This window comes from Phaenicophaeus curvirostris, chromosome 9, assembly GCF_032191515.1.
Source record: "Phaenicophaeus curvirostris isolate KB17595 chromosome 9, BPBGC_Pcur_1.0, whole genome shotgun sequence".
NCBI lineage: Eukaryota > Metazoa > Chordata > Aves > Cuculiformes > Cuculidae > Phaenicophaeus > Phaenicophaeus curvirostris.
The window spans coordinates 20,070,304-20,087,656 of record NC_091400.1 but is presented as its reverse complement, the minus strand read 5'-3'; the positions used below and the strand labels follow the sequence as shown (position 1 = coordinate 20,087,656).

General features: G+C 47.4%; 1 protein-coding gene across 17 annotated transcripts in view; it reads left to right on the top strand.

The window, feature by feature from the left end:
• Positions 1-17,353, top strand: part of CAMK2G (calcium/calmodulin dependent protein kinase II gamma) — a 112,563-nt gene that overhangs the window by 69,562 nt on the left and 25,648 nt on the right. For all 17 annotated transcript variants that reach the window (XM_069863685.1, XM_069863687.1, XM_069863684.1 and 14 more), the window contains exons 7-13: positions 2,101-2,203; positions 3,066-3,149; positions 4,003-4,097; positions 6,591-6,713; positions 8,847-8,930; positions 9,581-9,623; positions 14,918-14,958. In XM_069863685.1, coding sequence (XP_069719786.1) covers positions 2,101-2,203; positions 3,066-3,149; positions 4,003-4,097; positions 6,591-6,713; positions 8,847-8,930; positions 9,581-9,623; positions 14,918-14,958 — 573 coding nt within the window. The remainder of the gene's footprint in view (positions 1-2,100; positions 2,204-3,065; positions 3,150-4,002; positions 4,098-6,590; positions 6,714-8,846; positions 8,931-9,580; positions 9,624-14,917; positions 14,959-17,353) is intronic.

Below are 17,353 nucleotides of genomic sequence, written 5' to 3'. Positions count from 1 at the left end.
AGAACACTGTGAAAATACAAGTGATCTGCTGGGGAATGGCTATGCTGGGTTAGAGCTGACCCCTGCTCTAGAGAAAGCAGCCTTCAGGAGGCACTGCTGCCCCCAAACCCAGGCATTCTATGAAAATCAGTAGTGTTTCCCGGTACAGGATGGGTTTTCTTCGCATCCTGCATTCAGATACGATCAGTTTTGCTTCCCAAGTTTTGTTTGTGTGAAAGCTGTGAATTCTTTTAGAACTTTGTAGCTGCTGGACACTCCCTGCTGCAGTTAATGTTTCTCCTGTTGCTGTGATTCACTGAAGCTACCCAGGCCACAGGAGCAACCATTCCTTTTAGCAATAAGAGATGCCCTGCTCTTTATTTAATATTTCTTTCCTTGCCAAAGGCCTGGCCTTCAGGATAAGTGTGTTGTAAGTGCAGATCTGTCTTCAAGTGAAGTTCTGTCTCTTGTACTTCCCTCTCATAAGCCTGTCTTCTGGCTGACATGCTCTTAAAGAACTTCAAGTGTTGAGCTGCCCATGGGGACCCTAAGAAATAGGGGAATGCATTCACATCCTTACCAAAAAGTATGTGAAACCCTAGTATGTTTGCTGTATGTTGACAAACGCACACGTTTGTAGCTGCGTTTTAGAGGCAAATAGTGCTCAGCTAGCACAAGCCTGGCCTAAATGTCACTGTTTCTAAGTCAAGCCAAGCCCAGGTGTTATCTGGAGTCAGGAGGGATTTTCAGATTTCACTGGGCTTCTGCATTAGGGACTGGCTTACACTGGTGAATTTTCATCAGTGTAGCTTGATTAACACAATCTTTTCCACTTCCCGTGTAGTGAAAAGCCAATGGCATCCAACTGAGACTCAGCTCCCCTTCTGTCCATGCTGCATGTGGCAAGGGCTGCGATGAGCAGGACTGTGGGCCCTGTGCACAAAGCAGGAGCCAGATGCCTGCCCAGGACTCTGAGGCAGGTGAATGAGCAAAGCATCCTGCTGCTGTCAGGCAGAACAGGAGCAGAGGGTGGTGGGGGATTGAACCGGGGAGCAGGCTGCAAAAAACGACCTCTATCAGAGCTGTGAAACCAAGACAAGCTTCCCTTTCTGGATCTCCAGGCTTCCATCTTGCTCAGTCAGAACCTCCAGTTGATATTAATTGCATAAATGATCGCAAGGTGTTGGGATGAGAAATCCTGTTCGTCCTGCCTGTCTGCAAGCTGGGTTTCCTGCAGAGCTGCAGCAGCCACCACTGTAAAGGCTCTGGGGTTTGATGGGTCCTATGTTACCAGCTGTGCTAGTGCTGCAAAGGAAGCTGCTGGCTCTCAGTACAGTTTCTGTTAAGCCTTCTGCTGATGTCCTCTACTGGAACACAATAGGATTTTGATTGGAGCAGGATTCGTGTGAGGGGCAGAAGTCTGTCTCCCTTCCCTGGCACGCAGGGCAGCGACACGGCTCTTGCCGTAGAGGTGACAGTGGCAGTAGCTAGACGGCGTATCTGACGCTGCTGTAAATATGTGACATGAAAAAGCAGCTTACAAGAAGGCTCACGGGTGTGCTGAGGCTGAAGCTTTTTCTGTAAGGGATGAAAGCCACTGTGTGTCCAGATGATGCCTTCCCACATTACGGTGCTGCATTTGGCAGCCCCTGTTAGCATCATATTTACTTTTCCAATGCCCTGGGGACTGTGTAATGTTCATAGGGAGAAACATCGCTGCAGACTCTATCTACCACTGCAGACTGTCTGCTGCAGACAGTATCTACTGCATCTCCCCCCCTTCTCTCCCCGCCAATTACTGTCTGCGGGATGGCAGAAGGATTTTGGGTTCTGTGCTGCAGTAACCGTACTGGGAGTGCCCTCTGGTGTCAGCCCGTAGTGCACAACTGGGCTGGGAAGGGCACTGGCACCCACTCAGGATTTGTGTGAGGCTGAAGGTTTCCTGCCACTCGAGGTCAGGTTTGTTCGTTGCTGTTGCTCTGCTTTCACCTGAACAGCTTCAGTACACACTGGCTAAATTGGGTCGGCAGATGCAGTGTAACATTGTGATGCTGAAGCAGGAGGCTTGGACGAGGATGTCAATCTTCCATTCTTATTTCCTTTCTTCTTTCTTCTCCCCAGCCTGAGAACTTACTACTGGCAAGTAAATGCAAGGGTGCTGCTGTCAAACTGGCGGACTTTGGCCTGGCGATAGAAGTCCAGGGAGAGCAGCAGGCCTGGTTTGGTAAGAGTGTTGGAGCTTCCCCACTTTTGCTCCCCCCTTTTCCTGGTGGCTTGTTGAGTTGCAGCCTCCTTGAGTGCTTTCCATCAGCAATTTGAGCGTGCTTGTGTGTATTTGGCATTGCTGCTTCCTTTCCAAGGAGCTCAGCCTGTGGGGCCTTGGGTGTGAGCCTAAGTATACCAGAGGAAAGAACATGACAAAGACAGAAAAATGTGTATTCCTGCATTTCTCTATATTTCCATTTATTCTTGGTTCACATTTGATGTTGGTGTTGGACATTAATGCAGCTGCTAAGTTTAGACCCTGATCTGAACTTCCCTGCTGCTCAGGAGCAGACATCTGGAATTGTGTTCGGTCATTTTGCAGAAATGTGTTTGACCTTGCCTTCTTCAGGCACATTTGGGTCTAGCCTTATCTTTGTTTAGTTAAAATATAATTAGAAATGAGGCCTGCACAGGCTAAACATCAGATCTGAGACTCTGCAGTACTGTGGAGGCTCTGGAGAGACGGCTGCTTCTCCTGCTCTGCCCACAGCAGCTGGCAATCGGATAGGCCCCATCGATATTTTCTAGATCCAAGCCATTATAGTGATACAAGGCCTGGCACACAAGTTTCTGCCCAGCTGGTTGACGTGGTCCCTCTTCCTTTCCTGACTTTCTTGCAATACATGGACAGTCAATCCTATCTGATTTACTTTCATTTGTGTTTCTCTGCTTTGGGTGCTTTACCAGGAATTAACATATACGCAGTGAAGGAGGGTAATGGTTTTGGGAATTTATTGTTTCCCACTCACGGATTCTGTGATGTGGCAAGATCTCTTCTGCTCAGGTTCTGTGACTGCTTTGTGTCATCCATTTCCCGGCAGGGTTTGCTGGCACTCCAGGCTACCTCTCCCCTGAAGTCTTAAGAAAAGATCCTTATGGAAAGCCAGTGGATATATGGGCATGTGGTAAGATTCTGTCCAAATGTTTTACGCTTGAACACCACTGTTTCATGTAGAAGAGCAATTCCATATAACCTCTTGCTGGGAGGGTGTGCAGTGCTCCTTCTTACTGGGTGGAGAAAGGAAGGCATACATGAGGATAAGCACCTTGTCTAGATGAAGTTAACACTGGAGCCTGAACTCATTTGAGTTTGGCTCCCAATCTGTTCCTCAGGCCATCTGTCAGGTGTTCAGGACTCAGACAGGAGCTATCTGTGCCTTCAGAGCCAGTTGTTCAGGTAACTGTTGCCGTTTCCTATTATGCCAGATATGTAGAGAAGGAAATGTTGCAGAGAGATTATTTTCTTAAAAAGAAAAAAATGAAGGGTAAATTTATCTGGGACCAATAAGTGTAACGTTCTGTGATACTCATGTTACCTGACAAGGGCTAGTTGGTTCTCTGCAGGCCAGGAGTGTTAGCTTTGTCAGTGGCATTTTTGTCCCAGGACCATGCTCAGTAGGCCTCTAGATCCCTAGTCCTTTCTAAAGGGTCCCTGGCTGCCCAGCAACCCCCAGAGATGTGGCTTCATTTCATTTCATTCTGGGAGCTGTGGCTCAACAGCCACGCTAGCCAGAGGAGAGCAGAAGGGCATGGTGCACCTTGTTCTTGCTCCTGGCAGCTGGACATGAAGTTCCAGCGTGAGGTTCGGCAGAGGAGAGGTTTGTACTGTCCGTTTCTACCTCAGAAGGCTACATATGAGGGCAAAGGAAGAGATAGAGCAGTCATTGCCTTGGGGACTGTCAAGAGGGAAGGAAGAGGGTCTGAAGGAGCAATTGGCGCGTTAGCCTAACCATAGTTATCTGTGTCTCTCCCTCCCAGGAGTGATTCTGTACATATTACTAGTGGGGTACCCTCCCTTTTGGGATGAAGATCAGCACAAACTCTATCAGCAGATCAAAGCCGGAGCCTATGACGTAAGGGCACTTTCTTGCTGAGTACCTGCATGGGTGTAGAAGCCATCCAAAACAAGGCACTATCTTACTCGGTGTGCAGCAGCAGGCCCCAAGCTACTGTGCAAAGCGATGTTTGGCATGTCCACAGACCTCGTTGTCTTCACTGCTTGGATACAGTCCTCTCCGGGGCTCTGGAAGGATGTGTGGGAAGCATCACAGTGGGCACTGAGGTGTCGCTGGTCATTAGGGAAATGCAGATCGTGGGAAATGGTGCCTCCTAGTGCATTTACCACAAAGCGCTGCTAATATAGCCAATGCAAACTCTTTTGAGGGAGCAGCAGGAAGGGAGAATGAGGGAGCCTGTCTTTATCAAGCCTGTTTAGAAGGATGGGGAGGTATTGTGTGGAATAGTAGCTTAAATTGTGCCCTCTGGTCTCCTCAGTGCCATAGTGGAATTTCTTCCAGCTATGGAAATTGTGGAGCCCAATGAGGAGACTACATGGCAGGGGCCTTCGAAGGGGCGGCTTTGTAGTGGGCATCAGCCTCCTGAGTTGGAGCCTCTGGTAGAAAGCCAAGTGGTTCATGGAACTGTTGTCAGAGCATGGCACAACTGAGGTGTAGAAAGTTGCCTGAAGGAGAGGAATAGCAAGGAGGTTGATTGTGGGGAGCAAAGGTCGAGTTCAATGTGTTTTCAGTACCACAACTTGAATGTTTTATGTGAATTCTTCCATGTAAGGAGAGGCTTGGGAGGGAAGAAGTAACTCCAAAAATCCTAGCTCAGAGCCTGTGGACAGGAATATCAAGAGGAAGCTGAGGAGTTCATTTTGTTGGCTGTCTTGTGATTTGTTCTTAAAAATGCGAGGGTTCTGCTGGACCCCAGTTACCTCCCAGCTTCTGTGCCTGAGAGCACAAGAGCAGCCATGCAGCGAGAACAAAGAGCTGCCTGACCCCTGTCATGGCTTCCTGAGTGAAAGAGAAGTGATGTCTTTGTCCTTGATAGCCTTAAATGGACTCCTCTTGCCTTCCTGCCCCTTTTGTGCCTGTTTGGTTGTTCTCATCTGAAGTGGATTTGCAGTAATTACATCAGTGGGGATTGTCCAAGCACTGCAGGGGCTGGATGTCTGACTTGAGGGAGGTGCCTGATGCCTCCTGGCTCTTGGCTGGGTTTGATTTCTTACCTGTTAAAGGAACAACTTCCAGTAGATTGCTCCCCTGTGCTGCATGTTAGAGAACAGCTCCAGCTTTACTGGCGTGCCTCCCCCAGTGTCCTTACGCAGCTCCCAGTACACACTGTTCTGTTCTCTCTTGACCACAGAGAAGTGGCACCTGCGCACTGGGCTTTGTGCTGTTGGGTTGGGGTTTGCAAGGCATTTCCATGGATACTTTGGAGCTTGGCTGGAGGGAGAGTGTCCTGGTTGGAAGCATGGTATCATCGGTTTTGAGCAGTATCTTTTAATGTTTGCAGAAAATACTGTAATGCCTTGCTGATGGGAATGCAGAAATAAGATCATACGCACATCAAACCTTGTATCTTCATGACCTAATTAAGAAAGGCATAAAATGCAGAAGAAAAGAGACAGGATCAACTTGTTCTAAATGATGTAGTAAAGAAATGTTCTTGTGTTAGATCAGGGGACAGGGGACTCTTATCCCAACAACACATTTGTCTCTGTGTCCTCAAGTTTGCCTGTGTTTGCACACTGGGTTCATGGGAGTGAGACACGCTGCGTTTAATCTCAGCACACTGCCATCTGTACCACATGCAAGCATCTGGAGGATAGTGTAAATGTCTCATCTTTAGTGTTACTGGAGTTGCAGGACAGAGCAGTTACCCTTCATGGATGATCAGCAGCAGATTCTTCCCTTTGTTTCCATGCTGCTGTGTTCCCACCCACTGTTACATCTTTCTTGCTCCCCAGGAAATGGTTTCTGGTAGGGACTCTGCTTGTTAGCAGCTTGCTGGTGGGTGCTGTGCCTAAGGGACTGCTGCTATTCCAGGGTGTTGTGCTTCATTGTAGGGAAGGTACCCCTGGTGGGGTGTTCACTGTCATCAAGGTTTGCTTTCAACAGGTTTTGCTGTAGCATTAGTTATTTTGCATATGCTATTAGAGCTTCTTAGCATGCTGGAGGAAGAGCAAGGTAGGGTGAAAAAGATAGTGCTTGTGTTTTTTTGTGTCAGAACTCGGCTAACAGGAGCTGTGATTTTACTTTTTTGACTGTTGAATGTGAAAGAAATTAAAAGGTCAAAGTGATTCCTGAAAGGTCTTTAAACTGTTAATCCTCCTGCCTGTGTCTGGTGACTGGCACGAGTGTGTCCTGCTGGCTGTACCAGGCGTTTCCTGATTCTGTACAGTTTTTGTTCAGCACGGGTTTTCACAAAACCTGCTGGCTTTTGCAAACGCGTTAGCCCTGGTACTAAAAGGGCAAAGGCTGGAACTGAACTGTGTAGGAGCAAGAATGTCTTCTAGTAGGAGGTGTTTTCAGTTCATTGTCTGTTCCCTCTTCCTCTTTCAGTTCCCATCACCGGAGTGGGACACTGTGACTCCTGAAGCAAAGAACTTGATCAACCAAATGCTGACGATAAACCCAGCAAAGCGCATCACGGCTGACCAGGCTCTCAAACATCCATGGGTCTGTGTAAGTGTTCTCCTCTCTTACAGATCGATTTGGGGTTTGCCCTCAACTGATGTGTCAGGAAGACTGAGGATGCTGAGGAGATCTTAAATCTTTCCAAAAGTGTTTTTTTGGAGGCTGACCTCACACAAGCTAGCTCTTGTAGAAGTTGTGTAAATATCCATAGTCTCTCTTTTTCCCCACATCTCCTCTTGTAATCCACGTTATCCTGAAATATCCAATGGAGCTGGGCATCAGGCCACATATTTTAGCATTATTTTATTATTATCTCTACTTCAATGTATTGCACTGCATCTTTACGGCATGGGAGTGTTTCTGCTCTGCTGCAGCTGAACTGGCTGCAAACCCAAAATCAGCAAACAGCTTTTGGCTGTTCCGTGTGTCTTTTCTGCCTTATGGACCCCATAGCTGAGTATTTTCCACCTTTTGCAAAGCTGGCAAGGAAACCTCATAACGCAGCTGGGAGTGGGTGCAGGGGAGGGCAGCATTGGTGCCTGTTCTCCCTGTGGGATGAAGTGGTTCCACTTAAGTCCAACCAGAGGCCCGTGTAACAGCATGGCTTGCTTCTGCTTTCCAGGAGGTGTCTGTGTGTTCCTTCACACGCCTTTTCTTGGGAAACTGTGGTGGTTTTTTCCCCTCTGCCACAAAAGAACAAATTAGCAATTTGAATTTATTTACACAAACACGAGTGTGGTGTCAGCTCCAAAGTGATGCAGGCTCCTTGGAATTCCAAACTTCACACTAGCTGAGGCTTTACACCTCTATTTTTTGCTCTGTGCATGCTTGTAATCAACAGCAGTTCCTGCATATTTCCCTTTTGACTTCTATCCCAGTGCCAGTAACCAAAGCTGTACATATTATGATATCTTGCTCCCTGTGGCAACACAATATAGGCCGGTTTGAGAGAGTTATGGGAGTTGGATTGCACTTCACAGCCATTTTAGCCTCTCACCCAAACTGCTTCCTGTTGAGTCTGGTGTTTCCGTTTGCTCGGCAGTTCCTGTGTGTGCACCATAAATTCTCTTTCTGGAGATGTGTTGCTCTTCTGAAGCAAACGTGGTAGGAAATCCTAACAGTTTAACTGAGATGCTGAGTTTCTTAGCATCACTGAACTCTGAAGTACGTGTCCAAGACTCTTAAGACCACAGTGGACATCACTGTTGCTCCTCGGGAGTCTGAATGAACTGTGAGCACCCAAGTTATTAAAAAGGACATTAAAAAGCTCCATTCTCCCTCCACGCTGTCATGGGTACTGCAGCCAGCGGCTGGCTTTGCTGACAGGATCAAAGCAGACACTTCCCTTGAAACTGGGTGAATATGAGCAGGTTTACAGTTCTTTGGGGTACTGCAGAAGTTTTTCCAAGCAGGAGAAAGGTAATGGAGGGTTTGAGCATACTCCTTTCCTGAGTTAAGCATTCACCCACTGTCCTTGTACAAGGAATGCAGGCTGGGGCTCTGTGCAAGAGCAACAGCTGCTTTGGCATCAGTCTCTGGTTCTCTTGTGCTCTCAATGCCTGGCAATGCTTCTGTGAAGTTGTCTTTTTGCAGCTGATGGGATCCTGTGGGGGATGGGCGTGCATCACTGGCTGGACGTCATGCTCAGGTTTTGTGTGTGTGCAACACAGCTGTATGATCTTTCCTCTTACATACTGAAAACCTGCTTCTGCAAAACTGATGTGAAGATGCCAAGGCCTCGGCCAGTGGGGCGGTTACAGCCGGGGAGGTGCCATATCCAGGAACGCTGCCGCTCATTAGTGTTCCTTTACTGCCTGCTCCTTGAAGCTCTAACAAATGCAACCCAGATCTTTTGTGTAGTGCCTCCAACTCAGTCCCCTGTGCTTGTTTCTTTGACTTGATCTTCTTACTGTCTTTATCCACTGGTGTGGTTGAAAGACAGGGAACATTAATTCCCACCTGCACCTCAGCCACAGAGTTTCCTGAGCACAGTCCTGTAACAACCAACCTTGACTTAACCTGTCTTCCTGTGTACTGGGAAGTCCCTGAGTTCTGAACCAGTTGTAGCAGTTTGCATCCATACAGTGTTGAGAATTTTGGCTGTGTCATGGTTGTGTTCAAGTGCAGGGAACACCCCGACTTGGTTTTGGTTTTTGATATTTTGCTCTTCCTGTCTTTCAGCAACGATCCACTGTCGCTTCAATGATGCACAGACAGGAGACTGTGGAATGCTTGAGGAAGTTCAATGCAAGAAGGAAGCTAAAGGTAAGTGTATGTTAGTTTGCCTTGTTTGGTTTTAATCCTCCAAATTTGAGGTTAATGCCCTGCTAGCAGCAATCTATTTGTTTATGATAAGCTTACCAAGGCCAGTGAAGTACCTTGTATGGCCCTGCAGCCCAGAGTACTGAACTGTACTCAGGAGCTGGGTAGGTTCTTTCTCCGCAGCCGTGAGTTTCCCATGCCTCTTCTGCTACACAATCACCCCTCCTGCTTCCTGCAGGAGAGTTGAAATAGAGCAACTCATTCTGAAATCCTGGGGCTTTTCGTTCTGACTGCTCCCTGCCTCACAGGAATAGTTTATGGGTTGCTCATAGGTGGGACAAAGCCTCTGCCTGTGCGTGGAACAGCTCTCTGCTATCTGAAAGTGAGGGAGCAGCCAGGTGTCTAAGCGTAACTCCTAGTGCTCTTTATATAAGTCCTAGGCCATCCTGCCCAGCCTCTAGAAAGGCAGGACTTGGAGAGGTCCCGTCAGCTCCAACAGCCACGTGTGGGAATCCTGAATACGCTAGGACTTCCAGGGTGCCACTGGGGTTCCTCTGCTTTGGCACCTGATACACTGGGGTCCCCACAAGTTAGCCCAGCCCCTCTCTTAAGTAGTGACACCATCCATTACCCCGTCTTTCTCTTCCCCACAGGGCGCAATCCTCACCACGATGCTTGTGTCTCGGAATTTTTCAGGTAGGTTCTCACTGTTTCTGTCCCTTAATCGGTTTTGTCTTGTGTGGATGAGTTGGGGATATTTTAACCCTTTTGGGATTGAGGAGTGGGAGAGGAAACATGCTCACAGTTTGTCGTGGTGTAATGGGGGTTGCTTTGTCTCTGTGGTGACCAGTGTGAAATATGAGTTGATTTGTTTGGGGAGGAGTGCGTGACGCTCTAGTCTGGTACAGAACAAAGCCAGTTGCCACAATCCAGTCATGATATTTTGTTAACAGCTTGTTTTGGGAAAATTCTCACTGGCCTTTGTGAGCTTTCCTGTCTGGAACCTCAAGTCAAGAACCTTAACTATGTAGCAGTGATTCCTTTAGACCTGAGGTAGGGACGCAGCGCAAGTGACAGTATTGGTGAGAACGAGGACAGGAGCTCTTTGGGTATTGTATTCCTTTGACTCATCACAGATATGGGTCTGAAGCATGAAGCTTTTAGAGTTTTCCTCCTTGGGATCTCAGGTGTGGTTTTCATCCTTTTAAGCTTAATGAGCGGTAGCCTGGCTCCTGCCCAGCTGCATTACGTAGGGCTCTTACTGAAAATGCAAATCCCGGCATGCAAATCCGTGCTTTCTGGAAGATGACTGTCTTGGCTCAGCACATTGAGGTGATGCAGTCCTGTCTGAGCTCATTCCCATTTGGGTGGAAAGCCTCTCTTTGCAAGGGCTTTTGCTTTATGGGATTGTTCGCTTTCCTGGCCCTCCATGCCATTTTTTTCCTCTCGTAAAAAGGGCAATCACTGAATGCATGAGTCAGAGCTTTATTGCAGCAGACTGCAGTTGCTTCTAAGTGTCTGCTGGGTGGTTTAGAAGTGATGATGAATGTGATGGAAGTGTACTATTTCATCTGGCCATTTACTGATGGTGGGTACCAATTCTTGTTTTCTTGGTGATGTTACAGTGCACTTCTAGTCAGGATGGAAACTTCTGTGAGATGATCAACCCATACTGAGAGTGCATATTTGTGTACTTGTTCTGTAAAATCAAGGCAGCATTTTTAACCTCCTGTATGATGATTTAAAAAAAAAAATAATACGTAGAGAGGGTGAAATTGAGCTACGATTAAGGACCAACCCTCAACAGCTTCAGCTCCATTTTCCTTTGGTTGTTGCGTTCAGGAGAACCTATGCCAACATGTCAAGGCTACTCATGGCAACAGCAATTCCTCTCTGCTGCATTTCTGATATTTCAGCCTTTAAGAGACAACACAGTTTTTCTCCATTCACCTGTCCTGTGATTGTGCTGTTACGGAACTTTTCAATTCTGCACTGTTTTCTGGGAATGACTGAAATAACTGGGGAGCGGTGGCACAGTGATGTGGCTTCTACAGGGCAGTACAGGAGTGAACGTTTCCTCAGGCTTTCGGCTGGTGTGGATGCTTTCTGGTCGTTTCACACAGCTTGTTGTTATTTCACTTCATTGATGGTTCTGGAATAGTCAGGGGTTTTATTTTTTGAAACAGCAGTTTTAGCTCCGTTTTTAGTCTGCAAATGTTGTCACTTCTAATGAAGCTGCAGAAGTGCCTGGGTAAGGAAATCTCCCGTGGCCCAGATTTGGAGCGCACGAAATGCCTGGGAGAAGGGTTGTCCTTGATGGTGTGAGACTTATTCAGGATCGAGGAGGAAAGGGCTCATTCTGCTTGTTCTTGTGTCCCAAGGGCTGGGGCTGCTGCATTGGCTTCAGTTTGCAGCTGAAGACAAGGGAGTCCCAGGTGGCTCATAGTGAGGGCAGGGGTCTCGGTGCCACCGAGCTCTGCCCTGAATGTGAACTGTGCCCCCAGGTGATAAGGAACCGTGAAACACTACCCAGAAAGAAGTGATGGAAATTTATAGCCTCTAAGGACAGTAGCTATTCCTAAGGTTGTGATGAGTTTTGAATGTGAGGAGATGAGCCACTCCTGTTATCCTTGCAGACTGTGTATAATATGAGCTTGACTTTTTAAAGTTTTTGTTATTTTTTTTTAGTTTACCGAGGTCTTTAATTGTGCAGTTGAAATACAAAACTCTGCTAGAACTGAGCAATAAGTGCTTGCTAACTGAAAGCGAAAAATGAGAACGTCCTTGTGGTAACTCTGGGTAGAGCTCAGACTTTTCCTGTCATGACAGGCCATCTAGCTGCACTCGGAATGTGCTGCAATAGTATGAGCTTCTTTCCCTAGCGACCTCAAAGGGTTTATTTTCTCTAATTGGGTGTCACTGTTCTGTGAGCCTGTAAAAGTCCCGTTCCTGGCAGACATGGAGCTGGATTTATGAAGAGAGAAGCTTTTTGCTGTCTGGGGATGAGATCCTCTAAAAGTTTCTTCCCATGTGTTTTGAACCAAGAGGAACATGAAGCTTCATGTGACCCTGGTATCAATTAATTAGGTGCAATAGTATGATCTGCATGAAATAGGAGAAGGCGTCTTTAATCCTGCTGTCATTACTGTCTCCTCTGTCATGCATTTTGTAGTGTGCAGTTCCTTCATTTGACAGTGTGGGTTTAGCCTGTGCCAAACGGTGTGCTTGAAGAGTCTGTAGCAGTGCCATCTCTCTTCTTTTCCCATTAAAAAAAAAAAATCTTACTTATTACACAGCAAAAAAATCCTGCTCTTTTGTGAGTAAGCTGCTGCTTGCAGCGTTATGTTTTGCTGGTTTGTGTGTGCATACGTATTTTTATACTCAGATGGGAATTTGGGTTCTTTCCTTAAATCAAAGTTAGAACTGTGCAAGTAACACACCTGAAGTTTCTGCTGGTTTGTGGTAGTTGTGTAGATACCATTCATTGGGGACGAGAAATTTATATCACCTGCCTCCTGTAGACACTAACCTGGTGTGGATTCAAAGGGTGAATAAGGAGAGACAAGGTTAACAAAATCTTTACAGAGAGCTTTGAATAAATATGAGATCAGGGAGAGCCACATGTCTTAAGCAGAAGATGAGGTTGTATCTAATGAAAAATCAAGGTTGTTTTAAGTGATTTCTCTGTGTAGAATTGTTTAGTTGGAAAAGACCTTGGAGGTCATAGAGTCCAGCCCTTAACCTCACGCTGCTGAATTCACCACTAAATCACGTCCCGAAGTGCCACATTCACACTTGTTTACATCTTTCCATGGATGGAGACTCCACCGCTGCTCTGGGCAGCCTCTGCCAGTGCTTCACCACCCTTTCAATGAAGTAATATTTCCTAATATCCAGTCTGAACCTCCCCTGGCACAACTTGAGGCCAATTCCTCTTGTTCTATCACTTGTTCCTTGGGAAGAGAGCCCAGTGCCCATCTTGTTACAGCCTTGTTTCTATGGGATGCTGGCAGGGAGAGTGATGTGTGCCAGGCAGAGACGCCAGCCAGAAGGGGACTGGCAGGCAGGCTGCACGGGGCAACGCCACGTGGTGTGGGACAATGCAGAGGGGCTTGTCTGAATTTGCTGTAACACGCTACAACGTGATTTTGGCTGTCATCTGCCCACAGAGAAAAGTGTGAGATTCTGGAAAAACTGCAGGAAGCATGAAAAGCATAGCTTCCCAGCCTGTGTCTGGGTCACTCCCAGGACATATGGTGGTGTTCTTTCCCTTCCTTCTCTGGTGTGTTCTTTTCACTTCAAGGATGTCGCATTTGTGATATTTGTTACATTGCAGAACCCCATACTCCTTCTGAAGTGTTGTAAGGCCATAACAGTTTCTTGTTTTCAGCAGTTGTGTGAGATGCCTTGATATATGTGTGGTGTAAACGCTGGACCTTTTCTAAAGCCAATGTCACCTTGTTCTCCTCCTCACTTGCATGTGGAATCAAGCTGAGCTTCATGGTACTTTGGAAGTGGCAAGAACTTGCCTGTTAAGATTCAGTCTTGCAGTGCTTCGGGGAGTGTGTGTACGCTTAGCAAAGGAACCGTTGCAGGGCAGATGAGTTTCTTGGATCAGTTTGTCTGCCCACCTTCATGTGTGCACGTTGGAGCATTGTGTTCTGACACGTTATGCTCAGCAATCATCTGCGTGGCGTTCTTTGAGTGGTCTTGAGTTGTTTCTGAGAGCAGGAATTGAAGGCAAAGTCCTGACCTAGCTTTCTGTTTGCATTAGGAAGACCAGTTCAGGGACTGTCATAATCTTATATCAGGTGCTACCTCTTTACTGTGAGGAGCCGCTGTGGGCACTCACAGCAGCTCTGCTGGTACCACCTGGTTAGTCCATGTCTGTGGGGTGTGTGGTAAGGAAAGCAGGATGGGAAATCCTTTTGACATAAAACTTTAGCGGTTGCTTGGATATAGGAAAAACATTTTTGCCTGTTGGTGCTGCTTCTAGAGAGAGGCTGAGCAATCTGTGCACGAGGTCGTTGGCTTGTCTTTAGGAGTCATGTGTTTCAACAGTTGTGTAAGCCTTTTCTCTGGTCATCATCTGTGCTGGCGCTAAAATCCGGGTCAAGTACCCAGAGCCATGTGCTCCCCAGCAGCTGCTTGGAGAGGCTTATCTGTATCCTGGTCTCTAGCATGTTGTTTCCAGGCTTTGGAACTACTGAGTACGGAAGGTGTGCATTGTGTCTGCTGGGGCTGTAGATGGGCTCTCGTTGTTGTCAATGTACTGCTTTGCTCTGAGAGATGGGGCTGCTCTGTTGCAGTCCCATGTGCCTTCTGCCAGGCGTTTCTGGTGGGTTCCCTGCCCATGCTCACCAAGCTTTCGCTTCCATTGCTGGTGCCAGGTGTTAAAATTGAGCACAGCAGAGCATCTTTATCTTCCAGGGAAGAAAATCAGCCAAGTCCCTCTTTTCTTATTCTCTTTTTTTGAGTAGTTGTCAGACACTGCCTTTTGTTTCCCTCCAGTCTCTTATTTCAGCTCCCCAGATGTTCCCCCAGAGTCCCTGTGGATAGTAGTCTGCATTATCAGTGCCCCCATTATGAGCAAGGTGTTTTGGGTAAATGGCTGCACTTGAGGACAAAGCTTTATCCTCTTGCAAAGGTCTGGCAGATTTTTGAAGCATTTCCCCCTGTTACTGCTGGTGCTTCTGGCTGGGGTCATGGGGTGGGAGTGGAAGATTAAAACAGAGGAGCTCTAACCTTGCATTTCAGACTTGGTTTTCCTGGGATGGTGGAAGTGGAGCATTTTTGCCTAATGAGGTGACCAGTAGATGGGTGACTTGCTATTAGAACGGATTTGATTAGTGACTCGGCCTGTTTTCCAGGTCTAGTGTTAGGAATTGCCAGGTTGGTTGTCCTGAGATCTTGTGTGGTTTTGAGGGAACTGGGCAGAGAAAGAACAGCCTTGAATCAAAAATCTGACTGACTTCTGCTTCTCCCCACAGCTGCCAAAAGCCTGCTGAACAAGAAGTCAGATGGAGTGAAGGTAAGTTCTTGCTTTCCCATTTCACTGTCTCTTGTACCACCTGAACAGAAGGCAGCCACTTTCTCTGGTGCCCGTCCCTTTCCTGGGTAAAACCACAGCTGCATCTTGTGACTGGGATATATTCAGTCTATCATGATGCCCTGGGTGGGATCTTAGTGTTCCTTACCTGCCCTTCATACATCACACCACTAACTACGTGTACTGATGTAGCTGCAAGGGTGTTTTTTTTTCCCCCTTCCCTGAAGTATGTAGATCTGGTCAGTGCTGAAGGTTAGAAGGACCAAGGAATTGCGCATGTGTGACACGTGCCTCTGACTCATCTGTTCTATTCAGAGCAGAATGCTTCTGAGTATCTGGATTGTGCGGAGAGGGGTGGTCAGTGCCTGTTGGGACCCAGCAGACCCCATGGAAATCTTTTTCTGCCCCCTTGGACAGATGCTGAAGGTTGAGCTCAGAAGAGGGGTGGGGAAGGAGGAGCCTCTGAATGTTCACATTTGGACAGAATGGATCTGAGTCTTACGTTAGAGTTTGGTCTGCATCCCTGAGAGCCAGGCAAGCTCCTGTTTCTTTCTAAGGGGAATTGTTTTTCCACACTGCAGTTGCACTCTATGTGCGTGGTCATCCTTTGGTTCTGGAGGTCAAACAGGCATTTCCCAAGACTGTGCGTTGTTGCAGGCAGTTGCCTCTCACCACCTGGTACTGGAGCAGAGGCAGTTACAGGTTAGAGGACTGTTGTTTTACTGTTCCAAAGGATCACTGTCCTTCATGTGGGAAAGTAGGGCTTGGTGTATTTGCTTGCATTCCCATTTGAAGCCTAAAGCTCTTCCCACAGCTCTTAGGTGGAATAATTCATCTCCTGGCTCTGCACTGTGCACAGCCTCCCTTCTCCCTGTGCTGGAGGCTGATGCACATGCTGCAGGACCAGCACCCTTGTTCTCCCCTGCTCTTTTAGCCCTTTTCCATTCTAACGGGGCTCTGTTTCCAGAGGGGTCATGGTACAAACAGGCTGCTTGAAAAAAAGAGGTGCTTCCAGAGGACTTGTTTGGTTTGGGGACTGCTCTGGCAATTCTGCCGTTGTCTGCTCTCATGACACCAAGTCTTTGGGTCTTTTTGACCAAAACACTACATGGAACTGCTGTTCTTGCCCTCAGACACTTCTCTTTGAAATGAGCCTGCAAAAGTGAGCTTTTGTGCCTTTGCACACGCCTGCCTCTTGTGCAGACATGCATGGGCATCCTAACATAGCAAGTGTTTGAGTTGTCACATCTGTTGAGATGGAAAGCAGTACAGTAAAATCCTAGTGGAATAAGAATGGATGATGCCAAATGTTGTGAACGGAGAACCAGCAGGTAGGTGCTTCAAAATCCCAACGTGGCAGGGGAGAAGCAGCTTGAAAAGCAGCAGATAACAACAGATCTACGTCTGTTTTGTCACCTACCTAGAAAGAACTGTCTGTGCTCTCAAGATTCTTGATTTCCAACAGAATTTCAGGAAGTGCTACAGCTTGGCCCAAAACCTTCATGAAGTGCAAAGATGATGTGTGCACAGGTTTTAAGGCACAGCATCCTGGTCATGTCATTAAAAAAGACCTGTAGCCTAGAGACTTCCCGCTCCACAGTGAACCTGTGGTGTCTGGTTCACTGAGAACGTTGTGCCTTCCTCTGTGAAAAGAGTGAAGCTGGATTTGCTGTTCTAGCTGGTTTGAAGTATTCTTCAACTCTTTGCAGTGTATGTTGTCCTTGGTAGATAGAATTGAATACTGGTGGTGAAGTAGAAGGTAGATTTAGAGAGCGTAGCATTAGCTGTCTGCGGTGAATGGGGATCCCTCTGGGAACCTCTTTTCTACTTCCCCAATGACACTGGAGACCTGCAGCCAAGAGTCCATGCAATCTCCTTGCTCATAAGTGTTGGAGCAGCCCTGCTCTGCAGTGTCAACCTGAGTGGTGTCCACGAGGGACATCTCACGCTCCCAACCTGTGCTGAGGGCCCTCAGAAGAGTTGGTTAAGCTCCTGGTTTTCTCTAAATAGCATCTGTCCTCAGGTGGGACTTCTGGGTCCTCATTTCTATAAGCTTTAAAACTCAGGAACAGATGATATATTTCTTCCGAAAGCCAGTGTTCTGAGTAACCCTTTTGCTCAGGGATGCAGCCTGTTAGAAGTCTGGCTGGCTTCCCCCTAGTGCTGAGTTTGAATGCGTGCAGGCAGTGGTGTGCGTTCTTGTAGTACATCCTTAATGCATCTGGGGCGTTCCTGGGGCTACATTCCTGTCCTTTGCCTTGCCCTTGCTGTCTGCTTGTTCAGGGCTGCTTCCCACTAATCATCCCATGGAATCATAGCATTTTACCACTTGGATTTGCTTATGGGAGCAGTCCTGGCCCACCTGGCTGCTGGGCAG